The sequence below is a fragment of the Manacus vitellinus genome, unplaced genomic scaffold (assembly GCF_001715985.3).
Source record: "Manacus vitellinus isolate BGI_N305 unplaced genomic scaffold, ASM171598v3 scaffold_29_pilon, whole genome shotgun sequence".
Lineage (NCBI taxonomy): Eukaryota > Metazoa > Chordata > Aves > Passeriformes > Pipridae > Manacus > Manacus vitellinus.
The window spans coordinates 2564120-2577742 of NW_021940207.1; the positions used below are offsets into that span (position 1 = coordinate 2564120).

The following is a 13623-nucleotide window of genomic DNA, read 5'->3' on the forward strand; positions in this document are numbered from 1 at the left end:
GGAGGAAGAGGAGGGAGAGGGGGAGGCGGGAGGAAGAGGAGGAGGAAGAGGAGGAGGATGAGAGAAGAGGAGGATGCGCGGGAGGAAGGCTGAGAAAGAGGAGGCGGAGGGGGCTGAAGGATGAGGGAGAGGAAGGAAGGGGAGAACAGGGGAGAGGGAGGCCGGGAGGAAGAGGAGGAAGGGGAGATGAGGAGAGAGAGAGGAGAAGGGGGGATGAAGGCAGCCGGGGAGGATGAAGGAAGAGGGGGGGCTGAAGGAAGAGGAAGAGGGGGATGGAGGAAGAGGAGGGGGGCGCGGGGAGGAGGAGGAGGATGGACTAAGGAAGAGGAGGGGGCTGAGGAGGAGGAGAGGAAGGCCAGGCACCGAGGAGAGCACCGTGCCAGCACCGCGGACAGCGCTGCCCCGCCTGGCCCCGGGCCCCCGTGCACCCCCCGGGGGGCACAAGGGGCTGGGGCCCTGCAGCAACAGGGCACCCCTCAGCCCCAGGCCTGCCCACGGAATGGGTGATGTGGCCCTGCCTGCCCCTACCCTCCCCCGAAGGGCAGTTGATGCTGGAGAGAGCACAGCCGATGGCAGGGGGTCCTGGGTCAGGAACAGGTGGGTGCAGGCTTAGGGACATCACATCCGATAGCACCACAGAAACGTCCCCTGCAGGAGATCCAGGCCAGTGCTGAGGGTCAGGCTGAGGGGTTAACCTACAGCCAAAGATGTGTTCATTCTGAAACCTACTGATGGCAATTAATGCTGCGGTACCTTTTGCCTGGCACAGGAGGACATTGCCAGGGTGCTGCCCTCCCTTTGGCAAGCAGGTTACCCAAAATCGCTCAAAGGGCTCCCTCCTTACTCACTCACTCCCAGTCAGGGGGAGCTCCTGGCCAGTCCCTGGCCCCAGGCCTTTCCCTGCCAACTGCTTCCCAGCATCAGTGCTGCCAGGGCTGCAGCTCAGACAGATCAGCCTCTAATCTGGGGAACAGCCTCTGGTTAATTATTCTGTACCCTCTGGGCCACGGCCAGGGTGACTCAGCAAGAGGCAGCCCAAGGCAGAAAAGACCAGCCTCTGTCCCCAACAGGGACACCCCACAGGGTACCTCCAGCAGGGCCCAGCTTTGCCCCATCTCCACTCCAACTGCAAGACAAGGCAGGAGGGGGCTGAGAGAAAAATGTCCTCCCACATGGGAAAGTGTAGGGGGAATCTGGCACACATCTCCCATCTCCTACCCCGAGGAGACCACACAGGTTCTGCCACTTGTGCCTGTGGGAAAAGGGAGACTTCAGGACAATCAGGACTCTGCTCCACAGCCAAGCTGCTGGCAAGGTTGCCTGCTCCACCACGGGACACCCTGTGCCAGGCAGAGCCAGTGAGGGGAGTCCAGGGGGCCTGGCTGCAGGCATATCCAACCCCCTTGCCACCCTCCCAGGCCTGGAATGGGGGGGGTACCTACCATCTGCCCTGGGGTGACAGGGGAGACTGGTCCCTGCCCATGCTTGAGGCTGGCACCCCACACCAGCCCAGGCACAAGCAACATGGGACGGGGTGGAGGGGTGGCAACAGCGGCACACGGGGCATTATTTAGCAATGTTCTTTTATTTCCAGTTTTAAGGTGAAAAGATGCCTTTAAATCTTCAATTAAATACTCCATAAAGAAAAAAAAAAAAAAAAAGGCAAAAAAAAAATTATTTACAAATTCACGTGACCAGTAATTGAATCCTTGTTTTAATAATTACACATGCGGCTCATCACATCCGGCGCTCTATAAATACAGGGGACGCGGATGGGGGGGCCGCCCTGTCACTTGCCCAATTGTGGCCTTAAACGTTTGGGAGGAGGATGGGGGCTTTTGGGGTGTTGGAGGGGACTCAGCCTGGCCCAGAGAGAAGGGGCCGCCCCCCCCCCGCCCAGTTCCCAACACCCTCCCCAGGTGTCAGAGCAGGAGCTGGGGGGGAATGATTTATATTTAAAATTTAAAAACCATAGAGGGGGAGGTCCAGGCAGTGATGGAGGAATAGAAAGAGGACAGGGGAGGGGGAGAAATCACGCTCCTGTCCCCAAACCAAATTTAATATGTTCATATATATATAATCTCTATATTTCAGCAAGAAGGGGGGAGGAGAAAGAGGAGGAAGAGGAGGGGAGAGTTATGTCCCCATCCTATCCCCCCTCTCTATGACATGAGTCCAGGGGTGCTCTGCCCCACTCCCAGAGACCCAGTGTGCCTGTGCTGGGAGGGGGGTAAGGAGGGTCCCCAAGGGGACCCATGGCAGCTACCGCCTCTGTCAGCATCCGTTTATTATCATCATGACAAACTAATACAGGCCTCACAAACAGAACCAGGACAGAGGAAGGAAGGAGAGAACTGAAAGAGAGAAGGAGGCTGCAGGAGGCACAGCAGGTCCCTCAGCCCTGGTATCAGCAAGTCCATGGGTGGGAGGGGATGGAGTCACTCCCCAGGGTGCCCCACTCTCTCTCCCCGCTTTCTCCTCCTCCTCCTTACAGCTGCTCAGTTGTTGTCCGACTCATCCTCAGCTTCACGGAGCCAGGTGAAAAAGGCTGTCACCGATTTGAGAGCTACCCCTTTGCCCTGCTGCTCTGCTGGGTCCTTGCTGGACTCCCACTTGTAGAAAGCCTCCTCCTTGATGACGTCCTCATCGTAGAGGGCATCAAAGAACATCCGCAGCAGGTCTGGGGGGGACAAAGGGGGACCTCTGCCATTCTCCAGCCACCACCCAGCCTGCTGGGGTGGGGACACACCTGCCACTCCCCTTCTCAGCCCACCCGCATCCCACACTCACTGGGAGGCTGGTCCAACTTCACCACCAAGGCTTGCAGGGCGTAGAGCGCCTGGAGCTCCTTCTGTTCATCCCGTAGGTACTTCTGCAGCAGCTTGGCTTGGTTGCGGATGACCATGGTGTCTACGCGGTATGGGTTCTCGACTACGGGAGATGGGGCGTGAGAGGGAGGCAGTGGGAACAGGGGAAGCCCCCCCAACTCCTGCCGCACCCTGGTACTCACAGACAATGGCCGAGTGGCACACAGACGTCATCAGGGCCCTGATAAACGTGTTGGACGAGACCTGCTGCTCGCTCAGGTTGGCCTGGAGGGGGGAGGGCAGAGGACCGTGAGCTGGAGAGGGAGCCGGGAGGGAGCCCCCAGACACACAGCACTGCACCCACATCCGCACCTCAATCCAGTCGTGTATTCTTTGGTTGTTCGGGTTCTCCTTCAGCAGTTTGTCCATTTGCTTGCACAGCTCCTCTGAGGTCAGCTCCTTGCGGCTCGGTGTGTCTGAGCTGTCCCCCATCGTGTACTCCAATTTCTAGGGAAGCAGGCAGAGAGAGCTGTTAAAGGCATCACAGGGGAGCACCACACTCCCAGAAGGGTCCTTCAGGGTCCCCTGACAGCCCACCTCCGTCCCTCACCACCACCAAGCTCCCACCTGCTCTGTGACAAATTTGTTGACATCCTGGTCCTCAGGCAGGAATTCCTTCCAGCTCAGGCCCCCATCCCGCCACAGCTTGCCTGCTGTCTTCTGGCTCTGTGGGACAGACAGTAAGCATCAGCACACCATGCCTTCCCATCTCCAGGAAGAAAGATACTGCAGCTTGGCCACACCACCCCCATGACCCAGACATTGCAAGGGATGCCACGCATCATCCCCTCTGATGGCAGGGGGGCTCAATCCCTACATGGTCACCTGGCCCCCAGGCAGGCTGCCAGTCCCCAAGGCAGCAACCGGCAGTCACGTGAGCCCCGTGAACTTACCATGCCCTTGCACAACAAGCCCAGCACCTCAACAAGCAGCGTGGTGGCCTTCCCAATGGGCACCAGGGGCTTTGTGATTTCCCTGTGGGGCACAAGAAACCTGGCTGAGCTACCTGTCACGAGGAGTCCTGCCATGCCAGCCCTGCTGAGGAACACAGCCCTCACCTGAACAACTCCTCCATAGGGATGCCTTCCTCTTGCAGGATGGGGGTGATGAGCTCAGCCAGGTACAGCCAGATGTGCGGGATGTCAATCTCCATGTCCTCTGCAATCTCCAAGATCTCCCGCAGCCTGCAGAGCAGAGGGAGCTGTTGGGATCCAGCAGTCCCTGTGCCCTCGGCTAGGCGGGACCTCGGGAGTTCTCAGTGCTGAGCCCTGTTCAAGGCAGGGCCAATTTCAAAGCCAGGCAAATACTAGCCTAGGACCAGGCTGCCATGGCCCCTCACCCTTTGTAGTACTGCTCCTTGGAGAGCGTGCCTGCCTTCACCAGCTGGCACAGCAAGGCCCCCATGTGCTCACGGGAGATGGTGCTCCTCTCCAGTGTCGACTCAATGCCATTCTGCACAAAGATGTAGAGCGAGGAGGGGCTGCCCAGCTCCTGCACACACTGTAGAGCCTCCTGCAGGGAAAAGGTGGGTCAGTACTGCCCCACAGCCAGCTCTGACTCCCCTCTTCTGCATCCAGCCACCACCAGCACCCTGCCCATGCCATGTAGGGAAGCGTATTGCATGTCAGGGGGACCAGATGGTGTTGTGTTTGGCCACCCCATCCTCTCACCTTCATGTCATTAATGTGCAGGTATTCCTCTATGATCGCCTTGGATTTCTTCTCCAGCTCCTCTTCCGACAGCGCAGGCTTGGTGGATGCTGCAGGAGGTGCTGGCTCTTGCTTAACTGCAAGGAGAGATCAAGGATCAGGCACCTCCTGGGACAGGCAGAGCCACAGGCCACAGCCAGACCCTGGGATGTTGCTGCTCCCCAGCTCACTGGTCTCTCGGCTTCGGTCCCGTTCCTCCGTCATGCTGGCAGCCTTGCGCACAGCCTCAGGGCCGCCCTGCTTCTCCCGTTCTCGACTTCTGTCCTCCGTCTCTTTGCTGAAGCTCCTCTTGGTGATGGTAGACCTGTTCCTGTCTGCCCGTTCTCCCCGGTCGGGACGCTCCAGACGGTCGCTGCCCTTCTCCGAACGTGACTCCCGGTCCCCTCTCTCCCCAGCCTTCTCTGACCTGTCACGGCTGGAGCTGCTCCTGAGTGGGAGAAAGATGCACACAATGTGAAGAGCCTGTCACCACCCTCCCTGACCCAATACTGCAGAGCTCTGCAAGTAAGGCTGTCCCACTCCAGTCCCCACCTCTTTTAGCACTTGATCATTTCTTGGGGGAAAATACTTTTCCCTTTCTCCCGTTCCAACTCACGCCCTTTGCCTTTCACTCTGTCCACTGCCATGGCTGAGCACTGCCTGGCCTCGTCCTGCCCACACCTTCCTCCTGCTGCAAACTGCAGAGAAAACCCCATTTTCCTCTTCTCCTGAACAAATCCAAACTCCAGCTCTCTCTGGGGACCTCATACACCAGCCTCCACAGGATTCCCTCCAGTCCATCAATGTTCATCTGGTCTCAGGACTCCCAGGCAGACCCAGTACCCAGATGTGGTCTCCCAAGTGCCAAACCATAGGGAGGAAACCCAAGGTGGGGTCAACCTTCCTTGCCACAAGGACTCACCACTGACTCCAAGCCCCCTCAAGGCCCCATCTTGCCACAGGGGATTATTCCAGTCAAGACACCATAACTTGCCTACATGCTGACTGACAACAGCTCAATTTCAGGGTTCTTCCCCACATGCCCACCCACCAAGGCAGGGCTCGCCCCTCACCTCTGCACCACACGGCGGGACTCCGAGCTCTCGGCAGGCATCGACTGCTGGAGCGCTGAGAAGCGGTTCAAGGTGCTCGTGGCTGGTCGCCCTGAATCAGATGCTGGGTGTGAAAAGAGGGAAGTCTCAGAGTTTAGCACCTCCCCGGTACAGGAACTGCCGGGGGAAGGATGCCCTCTCCCACCTCATCCCACAGCACCCAGCCAGTCCCACGCTGCCTACCTGAATCTGCGGGCTTTGCGCCAGACCCTCCGCTGCTGCCTTTGCCCCAGCTCAGCCGCCCACCCGGCGCAAAGAGCTGGTTGTTGGAGTCAATGGATCCAGGCTGCAGGTGGAGAGAGAGAGTCAGCCCTGAACCCCACACCAAGGCAGCATCCAGGCCAGGCAGTCGCCTCGGCTGCCACACCACACCTCCCGCCTCACCTTGGTGATCTTTGTTAGCCGGCTGGTGTCGATGGGCCGATTGCCCTTGCTGATGGGCACCGTGTTCCAGCCATCGTCTGCGACCAAGCTACTGCGCCCTGGGCACAAGAGGAACAGTTGTAAGGTGCAGCCCTGTATCCAGCAGTGCCCAGTGAATGAAACTCACCCCTGGTAGCCTCAGGTGCCCCTGAGCCCAGGCACTCACCACCAGAGGATGGCCCAGGGGGTCCTCTCCTCTTGTCCTTCGACATGAGCTGCTGCACTTTGATGTGTTCCCGATGCTCCTCCATCTCTGCTTCTTTGTGGATCTGATCGATGGTTTTGGGGCCCTGGTCTCCTCGCCGAGGCACCCAGCTATTCTGCAGATGGCAGGGAAGAAGGGAAGAGGGCACTGAGGTGGCTGGTGAAGGGAGGCAGTGACATCCCCCCTTCCCACCCTCAAAGTCTCAGGCTGGTTCCTGCCTCAGCCATCACCATTCTCCATGTGCTGTGGCAGCTTTTGGCACAAAAGGGCTCAGTTTCTGGAGCCCCCCTGCATTAAACAGCCGCCGATTACTGTGTGCCCACTACCACTACCATGATAACCAAGGGCTGGGGCTAGCATGGTGTCTCTGGGGCTGGCCACAACTTACATACCCCTCTCCCCTCCCAGGGACACACGGATTGCTGGTACCCAGAGGACACAGACCAGCAGCTCCATGGGACCAAGCAGGGGACAGACGACAGTCCCCAGGCAACAGCATTCCATGCACCTTACCCGTCTGAGGTCAATGACATCCTGCAGCATGAAACGGATTCGGGATGATGTCTTTTTCTCTTTGATGATCTTCTCCATCTGATTGAAGTACTGGTCCATCCTGGGCTATAGAGGGACAGAGCCAGGGTCATATCCTTCCCAAAGGCAAGGGCAGGGCAAGGCAAGGCAGGGCAGGGCAGGGCAGGGACTACCTTGGCTTTCTCAAAGTCCAAGTCCTTGCCAATGGTCGTAAGTAGGCGGCAAAGGCACTCTAGAGACTCCTCATCATGGTTTTTGAGCAGCTTCACTACACAGTCATGCATGATGGCCTCCGTCAACATCTTCAGTTTGAAGAGCTCTCCAATGAACTTGATGTTGCCCAGAGATCGTCGTCGGGCCTTGTCCCGCGCCTCCTCCAGCTCATCCTTCATGCGGGCCTTCTCCTCGGGCTGCAAGAAAAGCACAGCAGGACAGTTTAGTGCCCAGAGCCACCCCAAGGACACCCACATCAGCCCTCAGCTGCAGCCTCCCACCCTAACTCACAGCACTGGCATCGTCCATCTCTTTCTGCCGCTTCTCAAAGATCTCGTCGTCATCCTTGTCCTTCTCAAACTCCTTCTGGCAGCGGTTGAGCAGCAGCTTGCGGAAGTTCACAGTCACTGTGGGCTTGTCTGTTGTGGGCACTTTAAGCTGCAGGGAGAAGTACGACCCAGACAAGGAGCATGAGCTCTGTCTCCCCCAAAAGTTGACTAGCTAAGTTGGTACTGCTCAAACAAGGGAAAAGCCACCCTACAACTTTGTGATGCTCTGCTAAGACTCTGAACTTGGTCCTCCATCCACACATCCATTTCCCCATCCCACACAGAAGGACCTGCAAACTGCTGAGCTCAGCTGAGGCTTAGAAAAATGAACAAACTTCTGCCTGTTCAGCAGGAGACCCCCCAGCTTCTGCTCACCCCCATAAGGCAACGGCACATATTAGCATAGGCAACAGAGAAGTTTGGCTCCGAGATGGCTTTCTCGAAGACGAGGTCGATGACACCCTTGAGCCGCTCCTCCGTGTCGATGGACAACTCCATCACCTGCTTCATCAGCTGCTGGAACATCTGGGGTGTCAGCTTGTTGAGGATGCTGCGGACACGACGGAGCAGTTCCTGCAAGGACAACAGGATCAGCAAGAGCCAGGCACGTTCCTTCCCTGCTCTCTCACTGCCCACCCGCCCCAGCTCCCACCTGCGTCTTGATGTTCTCAGGATCCTCCTCCTCGGAAGCACGTTTGCTGCTGGGTTTCCAGGCCTTTTCAGCCTTGTTCAGCTTGACATCCTCATTGAGAGACACAGTAGCAATGATTTTGCGGGGTTCCTTCCTCTGGCTCTGCTGGGAGCGGCGAGGACCCAACCCTGAGGGCTGACACAGGGAGAAGAAACTCAGCTCTTTGTTCTGGGACCAGCTGGGCTGGGTCCTGGTGAGTCCCCAATCTGCCCGCTCAGATCCTCAGCTCCATCACGGACATCAGTGGCCCAGACACAGCGGCTCAAAAGCTTGATCATCACAGAGAGGTGAAGCAGGACAGCATGAGTGAAGTGATGAGATACTCACCAGGCCCCGGTTGCCCATGACAGGCCGGCCAAGGTTGGCGAAGGAGGGGGTGAAGTCAGGGCTGCAGTTCATGCCACTGAGGCGGATGGGGTCGAGTGCCCGTAGTGGGGTCTTGTTGGCCTGCGAAGGTACACACGGCTGAGGATGCCCGGGGGCAGAGGAGCGGGACGGATCCATCCCCCAGCCTCAGTGCCGGGACAAGGAACTGGAAAGAAGGCCACAGAGGTGCCTCCACCCATAAAACCCAGGCTCAAGGGTGATTGCATGTGCTACAACAGGACCCTGAGCACAGCAGGTAAGTCCCTGCTCTGCCTTGACAAGGCTCAAAGAGGAGCCAGACCCCTACCTCTCCACCACCCATGCTTCCCCAATTTCCAGGGCCGCACCGACCTTGTCCAGCACCACATCTGTGATCTGGGGCAGCCCCTCAGGTTTCTGCATGCTGGCAAAGATGAACTGGAAGCCCAGCAGGAACTCTCGGTCATATCGCTTCTTCTCCTCAGGGTTCAGTGGCTTCCATTGCTCTGCAGTGGGGGAACAAGAGGGACACCCTGATGTGGTCTGTCCCATATCCTCCTCCACCCTGAGTTGTGGCAAATCCAGGCCCACACAGGGACCAGCGAGGTGGGATGTAGACAACCACAGAGCTGCTCCAGCCTGGTACACCATGAAAATTACACTGCTTGCTTAGAAAGCCTGATGCTACCAGCTCCCTGCCTCCTGCCAGGACCCTCATGCTGGGGCCTCTGGCCCCCACTCCATGTCAAGCTTGAGGACAAGACGGGAGGAAAATGGCAGGTTTAGGACATGCCACCCCCACCCTCCCCACCACTGGATCCAGAGGTGGTGGTTTCCAGCAGAGGCCTGTGCCAAGGCACAACTCACCTTCCTTGTAGCCATACTTCTGGCCGGCAGCCTTGCCCTTCTCCGGGGCCAGCTTGTCCTCCTTCTCCTCCCACGTCTCCTCTGACTCTTCCTGTGGACGGGCAGGAGCCGCGTCCTCTGCTTCACTGGCAGGGGTGGACATGGGGGGCTTGTTCTCCACCTCCGAGGCACTGTCACCAGTCTGAGACTGCATTGGGAAGGAGAGGGACAGGGACAGCAGTCACCTCAGGAGTCTGGTCCTGCCCTCTCCACCCCACTCCTTGGTGTCGGCCCCGCCTCAGATCCTCATTACCATCACAGAGCATCAGTGGCCCAGACACGATGGCACAAAGTAGAGTTCATCACAGGAGGAGACGGAACACAGGGTGATCCCTGGACACCCCTGGGATACTCACCTCTTTAAAGGCATCCAGCAGATCACCTACTGCCTCCTTCTTGTTCAACTCCTTCATCCTTCGCTTCTTCTTTGGCACCGACACGGCGACTGGGAGGAGAAATGGGGAAGTGAAAGACAGGAACCCTCCCAATCCCCCAGGTACCCTGACACCAGTTACTGTGTCACCATCAAAGCCCCAGTAACACCAGGTGAGCTTCATGATGGGGCCACAGGGATGTGGCCCTGCCACCCCAGCACAGCCTCCACCCCCAAACACAGTGCACTCACCTCGGTATCTGCAGCCTTGCAAATCCTACACACATCCCACCAAGGTAGCCCACTCCCCAAGCAGGCATCCCAGAATATACCTGTACAGACATATCTCACACCTCTCCCCATCCAGATGCTGCATCCCGATTCACCCTGTCCTTTTTCAAAGCCTCCCATCCACACCACTTCCCTAGCGCAGTGCTCTCCGTCCTCCTCAGGGATCCCTACAGACACCCACACCCCACCACAGAGCAGCTTTTATGTGGACACTCCCATACACACCACGTCTGCCCCCATATACACTCCTCTCCCTGGCACCCCAGTACACCAGTCCATATAGATGTGTTCCCCAGAAGCACACCTGCTCTCAGGTTGCCCTCTTATAGCCCCTGCTGTATCCCTGCATAGAGCACTCCATATAAATACATCCTGTGCACCCATCTTTCCCATCACCCCGCTGAAACCCCAACATTCCTGTGCAGGGTGCTTAAAGAAATATCTTCACCCCAGCACACCTCCAGAGCACCCCACTTTCCCCAGGCACTCCTGTGTACTTACATAACCCTACACAGGGTGCCCCACATCTTCCCTGCCAATCCTCCACCTCCCTGTGTCCTCAAATGGCTGGGGATAGTCCTCAGATACAACCCTGATACACCTACCCTACAGCTCTGCATAAGTCATCCCATAAAACACACTTCCATTCCCCATGGCACCCCACACACTCTCTATACCCACTCCATCCTCCTCCATGTGGATGTACTCCCCATGTCACCATCCACAGGCACTCTGTCCCCATCAGCATCCCATACCTCCATGTCTCGTGTCCCCAACCCCATCCCGTTCTCCAACACTCTCCACATACCCCATGCCTAGCACCACACCCATGTGATGGCCCCCATCACCCAACACCTCACTGGGGCACCCCACAGCCCCACACACCCCAGCCCAGCATTGCCAACCTCGAGCAGTCGCCTCCGAGGTCTGCGAAGGGGCAGGAGCCGGACTCGAGCTTCGCTCCTGGGCCTCACCAGGGCCTTCACTCTCTTCCTCCTCCTCCTCTGCCTGGGGGGAGGCAGGGGTGCTGGGCTGGGCCGGCTCCTCAGGTTCTGAGATGGGGCTGACATCCGACTCGGGCTGCTCCTCACTCGGCTCCACTTTGCCAGTGCCCTCCACCCCATTGGGCAGGGGCAGCTCTTCGGGCTGGGCGATGGGGGAGTCCAGGGTGGGTGTGGGCACCGGCTCAGGGACTGGCACCGGCTGGCACACAGGTGCCTCAGGGACCGGCTCGGGCACCTCCTCCAAGACCCCGTTGGCCTCAGCAGTGGGCTCAGGGCAGGGCTCTTCCCGGGGCGGTGGGGGGCTGGGGGACGCGGGTTTGGCGGGTGCTTCGGGGGCCTGTGGTACAATGGGCGGTGGTGACGGCGCAGCCGGCACCATGGGCACGGCTGGCATGGGGGGAACAACGGGCACCGGCGGCACCTCGGGGGGCACAGGCTCCTGCGGGGTGGGCTCCGGGAGGGGAATAACAACCTCCTCTTCCTCCTCCTCCTCCTCCACAGCCACCGTGTCCATGTTGGGCGCGGGCACGAGGGGCAGCTCCGCAGGCCCTGGCACTGTAGTGATGGCGCTAAACGTCTTTTGCGGGTCAGGTGGCGCCTCGCCCTGCTCCGCTTTTGTGTCCGTGTCCACGGGAGGCTCCATTGGCACCAGCGTCACAGCCGAGAGCACCACGGGCTCCACCTCGGGAATGAGGGGAGGGGGAGGCGACGGGGAGGCCGACTTGCTGGGCTCCAGGGAGACAGGCTTGCTCACCACCAGCGCGGGCTTCGGGCGGTCATCTGCAAGGTGGGTGGCATTAATGGGGGGCTCTGATCCTCTGCTCACCCTGTACTCCTCCCCAGATCCCTCTGTCTACAGGAGTAGGGACAGATGTGCCAAGCCATATCACAAATGGGTGATGAGAACAGGTGTCCTCCAGTGCCCAGGGGGGCTGCTGAGATGAGCACACATCCCACATAAACTCTCCTGGACCCAACACGGGGACAGAGGTCTCAGGTATGTAGGGAAAGCATTTGACCCCACAAGTCCCAGAAGAACCAAGGAAGAGCAGGGCTGGCATGTCACACCCCACAGTGCCAACTCTAGGGAGCCTGGCAGCAGCCATGCCAGCTGGCACACCCAGCCCTGGCACAGGCACTTACCGGGCCGGACAATAACTGCTACATGGGGGGTCTCTCCGTTGGCCTGGGGCTCTAAACCGCTTCCAGCCTGGTGGGGGCAAAGAGGGAGTTGAATAGGCTGCATGCACTTCCTGCTGCCCCAGTTAGGGAGTTGGAGGGTACCCTTACCTGTGGAGGGGTGGGGGTGGATGAGGTCCTTGCTCCAGACATAATTTCTTCAGTAATGTCTTTGCCACCTTGGTTGGGGTCTCGTATCCGGATCTGTCCAAGGGTCAGGGTAGAGAGGGGAAGCTGTTGGCAGGGTGGGGACACAGCACTCGAGCCACCCCCTTTCCCTGAGCCCAACACTCCCTTATCCAAAGGGAGAAGAGAGGTTCATTCAGTCCAGTGCCTGCCCCAGCCACGCACAGCTTGGGGACGAGTGGGTGCCACATCCCCTCACCACAGGGCACAGTGTCCCACAGACACTGGCCTGTCCCAGTGCCTTGCAAGCCATCACGCCAGGCAGTTGGAGCCAGCACCACGTCCCCAGGCCAGTGTCCATCTCCAGATGTCAGGGGATCCCAAGGCATCACTGTGCTGGCACAGGGACTGCAGGGACCTCCTTCCACTTCAGGGACAACATAGGAGACCAGCCTCAGCACACAGAAATCACAGCAAGTTCCATGTCATCCCAGGCACAGACCATAAGTACACAGTCTCACTGGCCCAGTGCCTGCCACGGGTGCAGCCCGAGCTACAGGGCACCCTGTTGCAGTGTGAGTGGGGGTGACATGTGAGTCTGGCTAGGACTATGGTGGGTGGCACAGTGTAGGCAGGCACCCTGCTCTCCCCACCTTGTAAACACGACCTGTTCCCAGTACACCAAGTGCAGATCTCAACCCCTTTCTGATGAGGAAATGCCAGCACTCCCCTTCCCAGCAGCACCCCCCGCCCCCCGGCGTGGGGCCATGCCGGCAGCCACCCGGCTCCCCGCTATAAATAGGCCCCGTGCGAGGCCTCCAAGCGCCGGCATCTCCGGGAGCAGACAGCAGTTGGCAGCCGCGGCACCCCCGCCCTCCCGGGAGCCATGACTCAGCACAACGCTGCCCGCCGGGACGGCCAAGGTCGCCGGCACCCACTGTGCACCCCAGTTCCCTCACTAAGCCCCCCAGCCTTTGCGGGCACAGCCCTGTGCCACCCCCCTTCCCTGGCGTGCTGCACTGCATCCCATACTACACACTGCCAGCACATGGGGCTGGCACAGTACCCCCTCCTGCACACAAGCCCCCCCATGCCTAGAGGCAGATGGCTCCTTACCGTCTTGCGCTCTCGTTTTGGGGGGATGGGTGGCTGCTGGCTCACAATGACCTGGGCAGTGGGGACCCCCGCCGAGAACTGCTGCACCCCCTGTGCCGGGTAATACGCACCCGCTGGAGGAGAGGAGAGAGTGTCAGACCAGCCAACCCAGACCCTCCAAGCCCGTCCTGGGGCCTCTCTGATCTCCCAAACACAGGGGTCTGCCAGGAGCCTGGGGAGCTCTT

General features: G+C 59.1%; 1 protein-coding gene and 2 non-coding genes across 9 annotated transcripts in view; all 3 read right to left on the reverse strand.

Moving 5' to 3' along the window:
- Positions 1-1658: 1658 nt before the first annotated feature.
- The window catches only part of EIF4G1 (eukaryotic translation initiation factor 4 gamma 1), a 16139-nt gene continuing 4174 nt past the window's right edge, over positions 1659-13623 (reverse strand). For 3 of the 7 annotated variants that reach the window (XM_029960821.1, XM_029960820.1, XM_029960817.1), the window contains 27 exons: positions 13400-13512; positions 12269-12361; positions 12122-12188; positions 10880-11758; positions 9667-9755; positions 9272-9458; positions 8777-8910; positions 8387-8506; positions 8021-8194; positions 7744-7941; positions 7331-7477; positions 7000-7236; positions 6809-6913; positions 6257-6410; positions 6052-6149; positions 5851-5953; positions 5629-5731; positions 4747-5003; positions 4538-4653; positions 4207-4379; positions 3926-4051; positions 3761-3842; positions 3435-3533; positions 3180-3314; positions 3011-3092; positions 2791-2931; positions 1659-2680 (listed from right to left, as the gene is read on the reverse strand). In XM_029960821.1, coding sequence (XP_029816681.1) covers positions 2499-2680; positions 2791-2931; positions 3011-3092; positions 3180-3314; positions 3435-3533; positions 3761-3842; positions 3926-4051; positions 4207-4379; positions 4538-4653; positions 4747-5003; positions 5629-5731; positions 5851-5953; positions 6052-6149; positions 6257-6410; positions 6809-6913; positions 7000-7236; positions 7331-7477; positions 7744-7941; positions 8021-8194; positions 8387-8506; positions 8777-8910; positions 9272-9458; positions 9667-9755; positions 10880-11758; positions 12122-12188; positions 12269-12361; positions 13400-13512 — 4394 coding nt within the window. In that variant the 3' untranslated portion in view covers positions 1659-2498. Of the gene's footprint in view, positions 2681-2790; positions 2932-3010; positions 3093-3179; positions 3315-3434; positions 3534-3760; positions 3843-3925; positions 4052-4206; positions 4380-4537; positions 4654-4746; positions 5004-5628; positions 5732-5850; positions 5954-6051; positions 6150-6256; positions 6411-6808; positions 6914-6999; positions 7237-7330; positions 7478-7743; positions 7942-8020; positions 8195-8386; positions 8525-8776; positions 8911-9271; positions 9459-9666; positions 9756-10879; positions 11759-12121; positions 12189-12268; positions 12362-13399; positions 13513-13623 lie in introns of all 7 variants that reach the window. The other 4 variants (XM_029960819.1, XM_029960818.1, XM_029960815.1 and 1 more) reach the window with 2 other exon arrangements.
- Positions 8270-8345, reverse strand: LOC112841156. The gene has a single exon (XR_003212779.2). It is a non-coding gene; the product is annotated as a small nucleolar RNA SNORD66 (small nucleolar RNA).
- On the reverse strand, positions 9545-9621 carry LOC112841162. Its single transcript, XR_003212785.1, has one exon. It is a non-coding gene; the product is annotated as a small nucleolar RNA SNORD66 (small nucleolar RNA).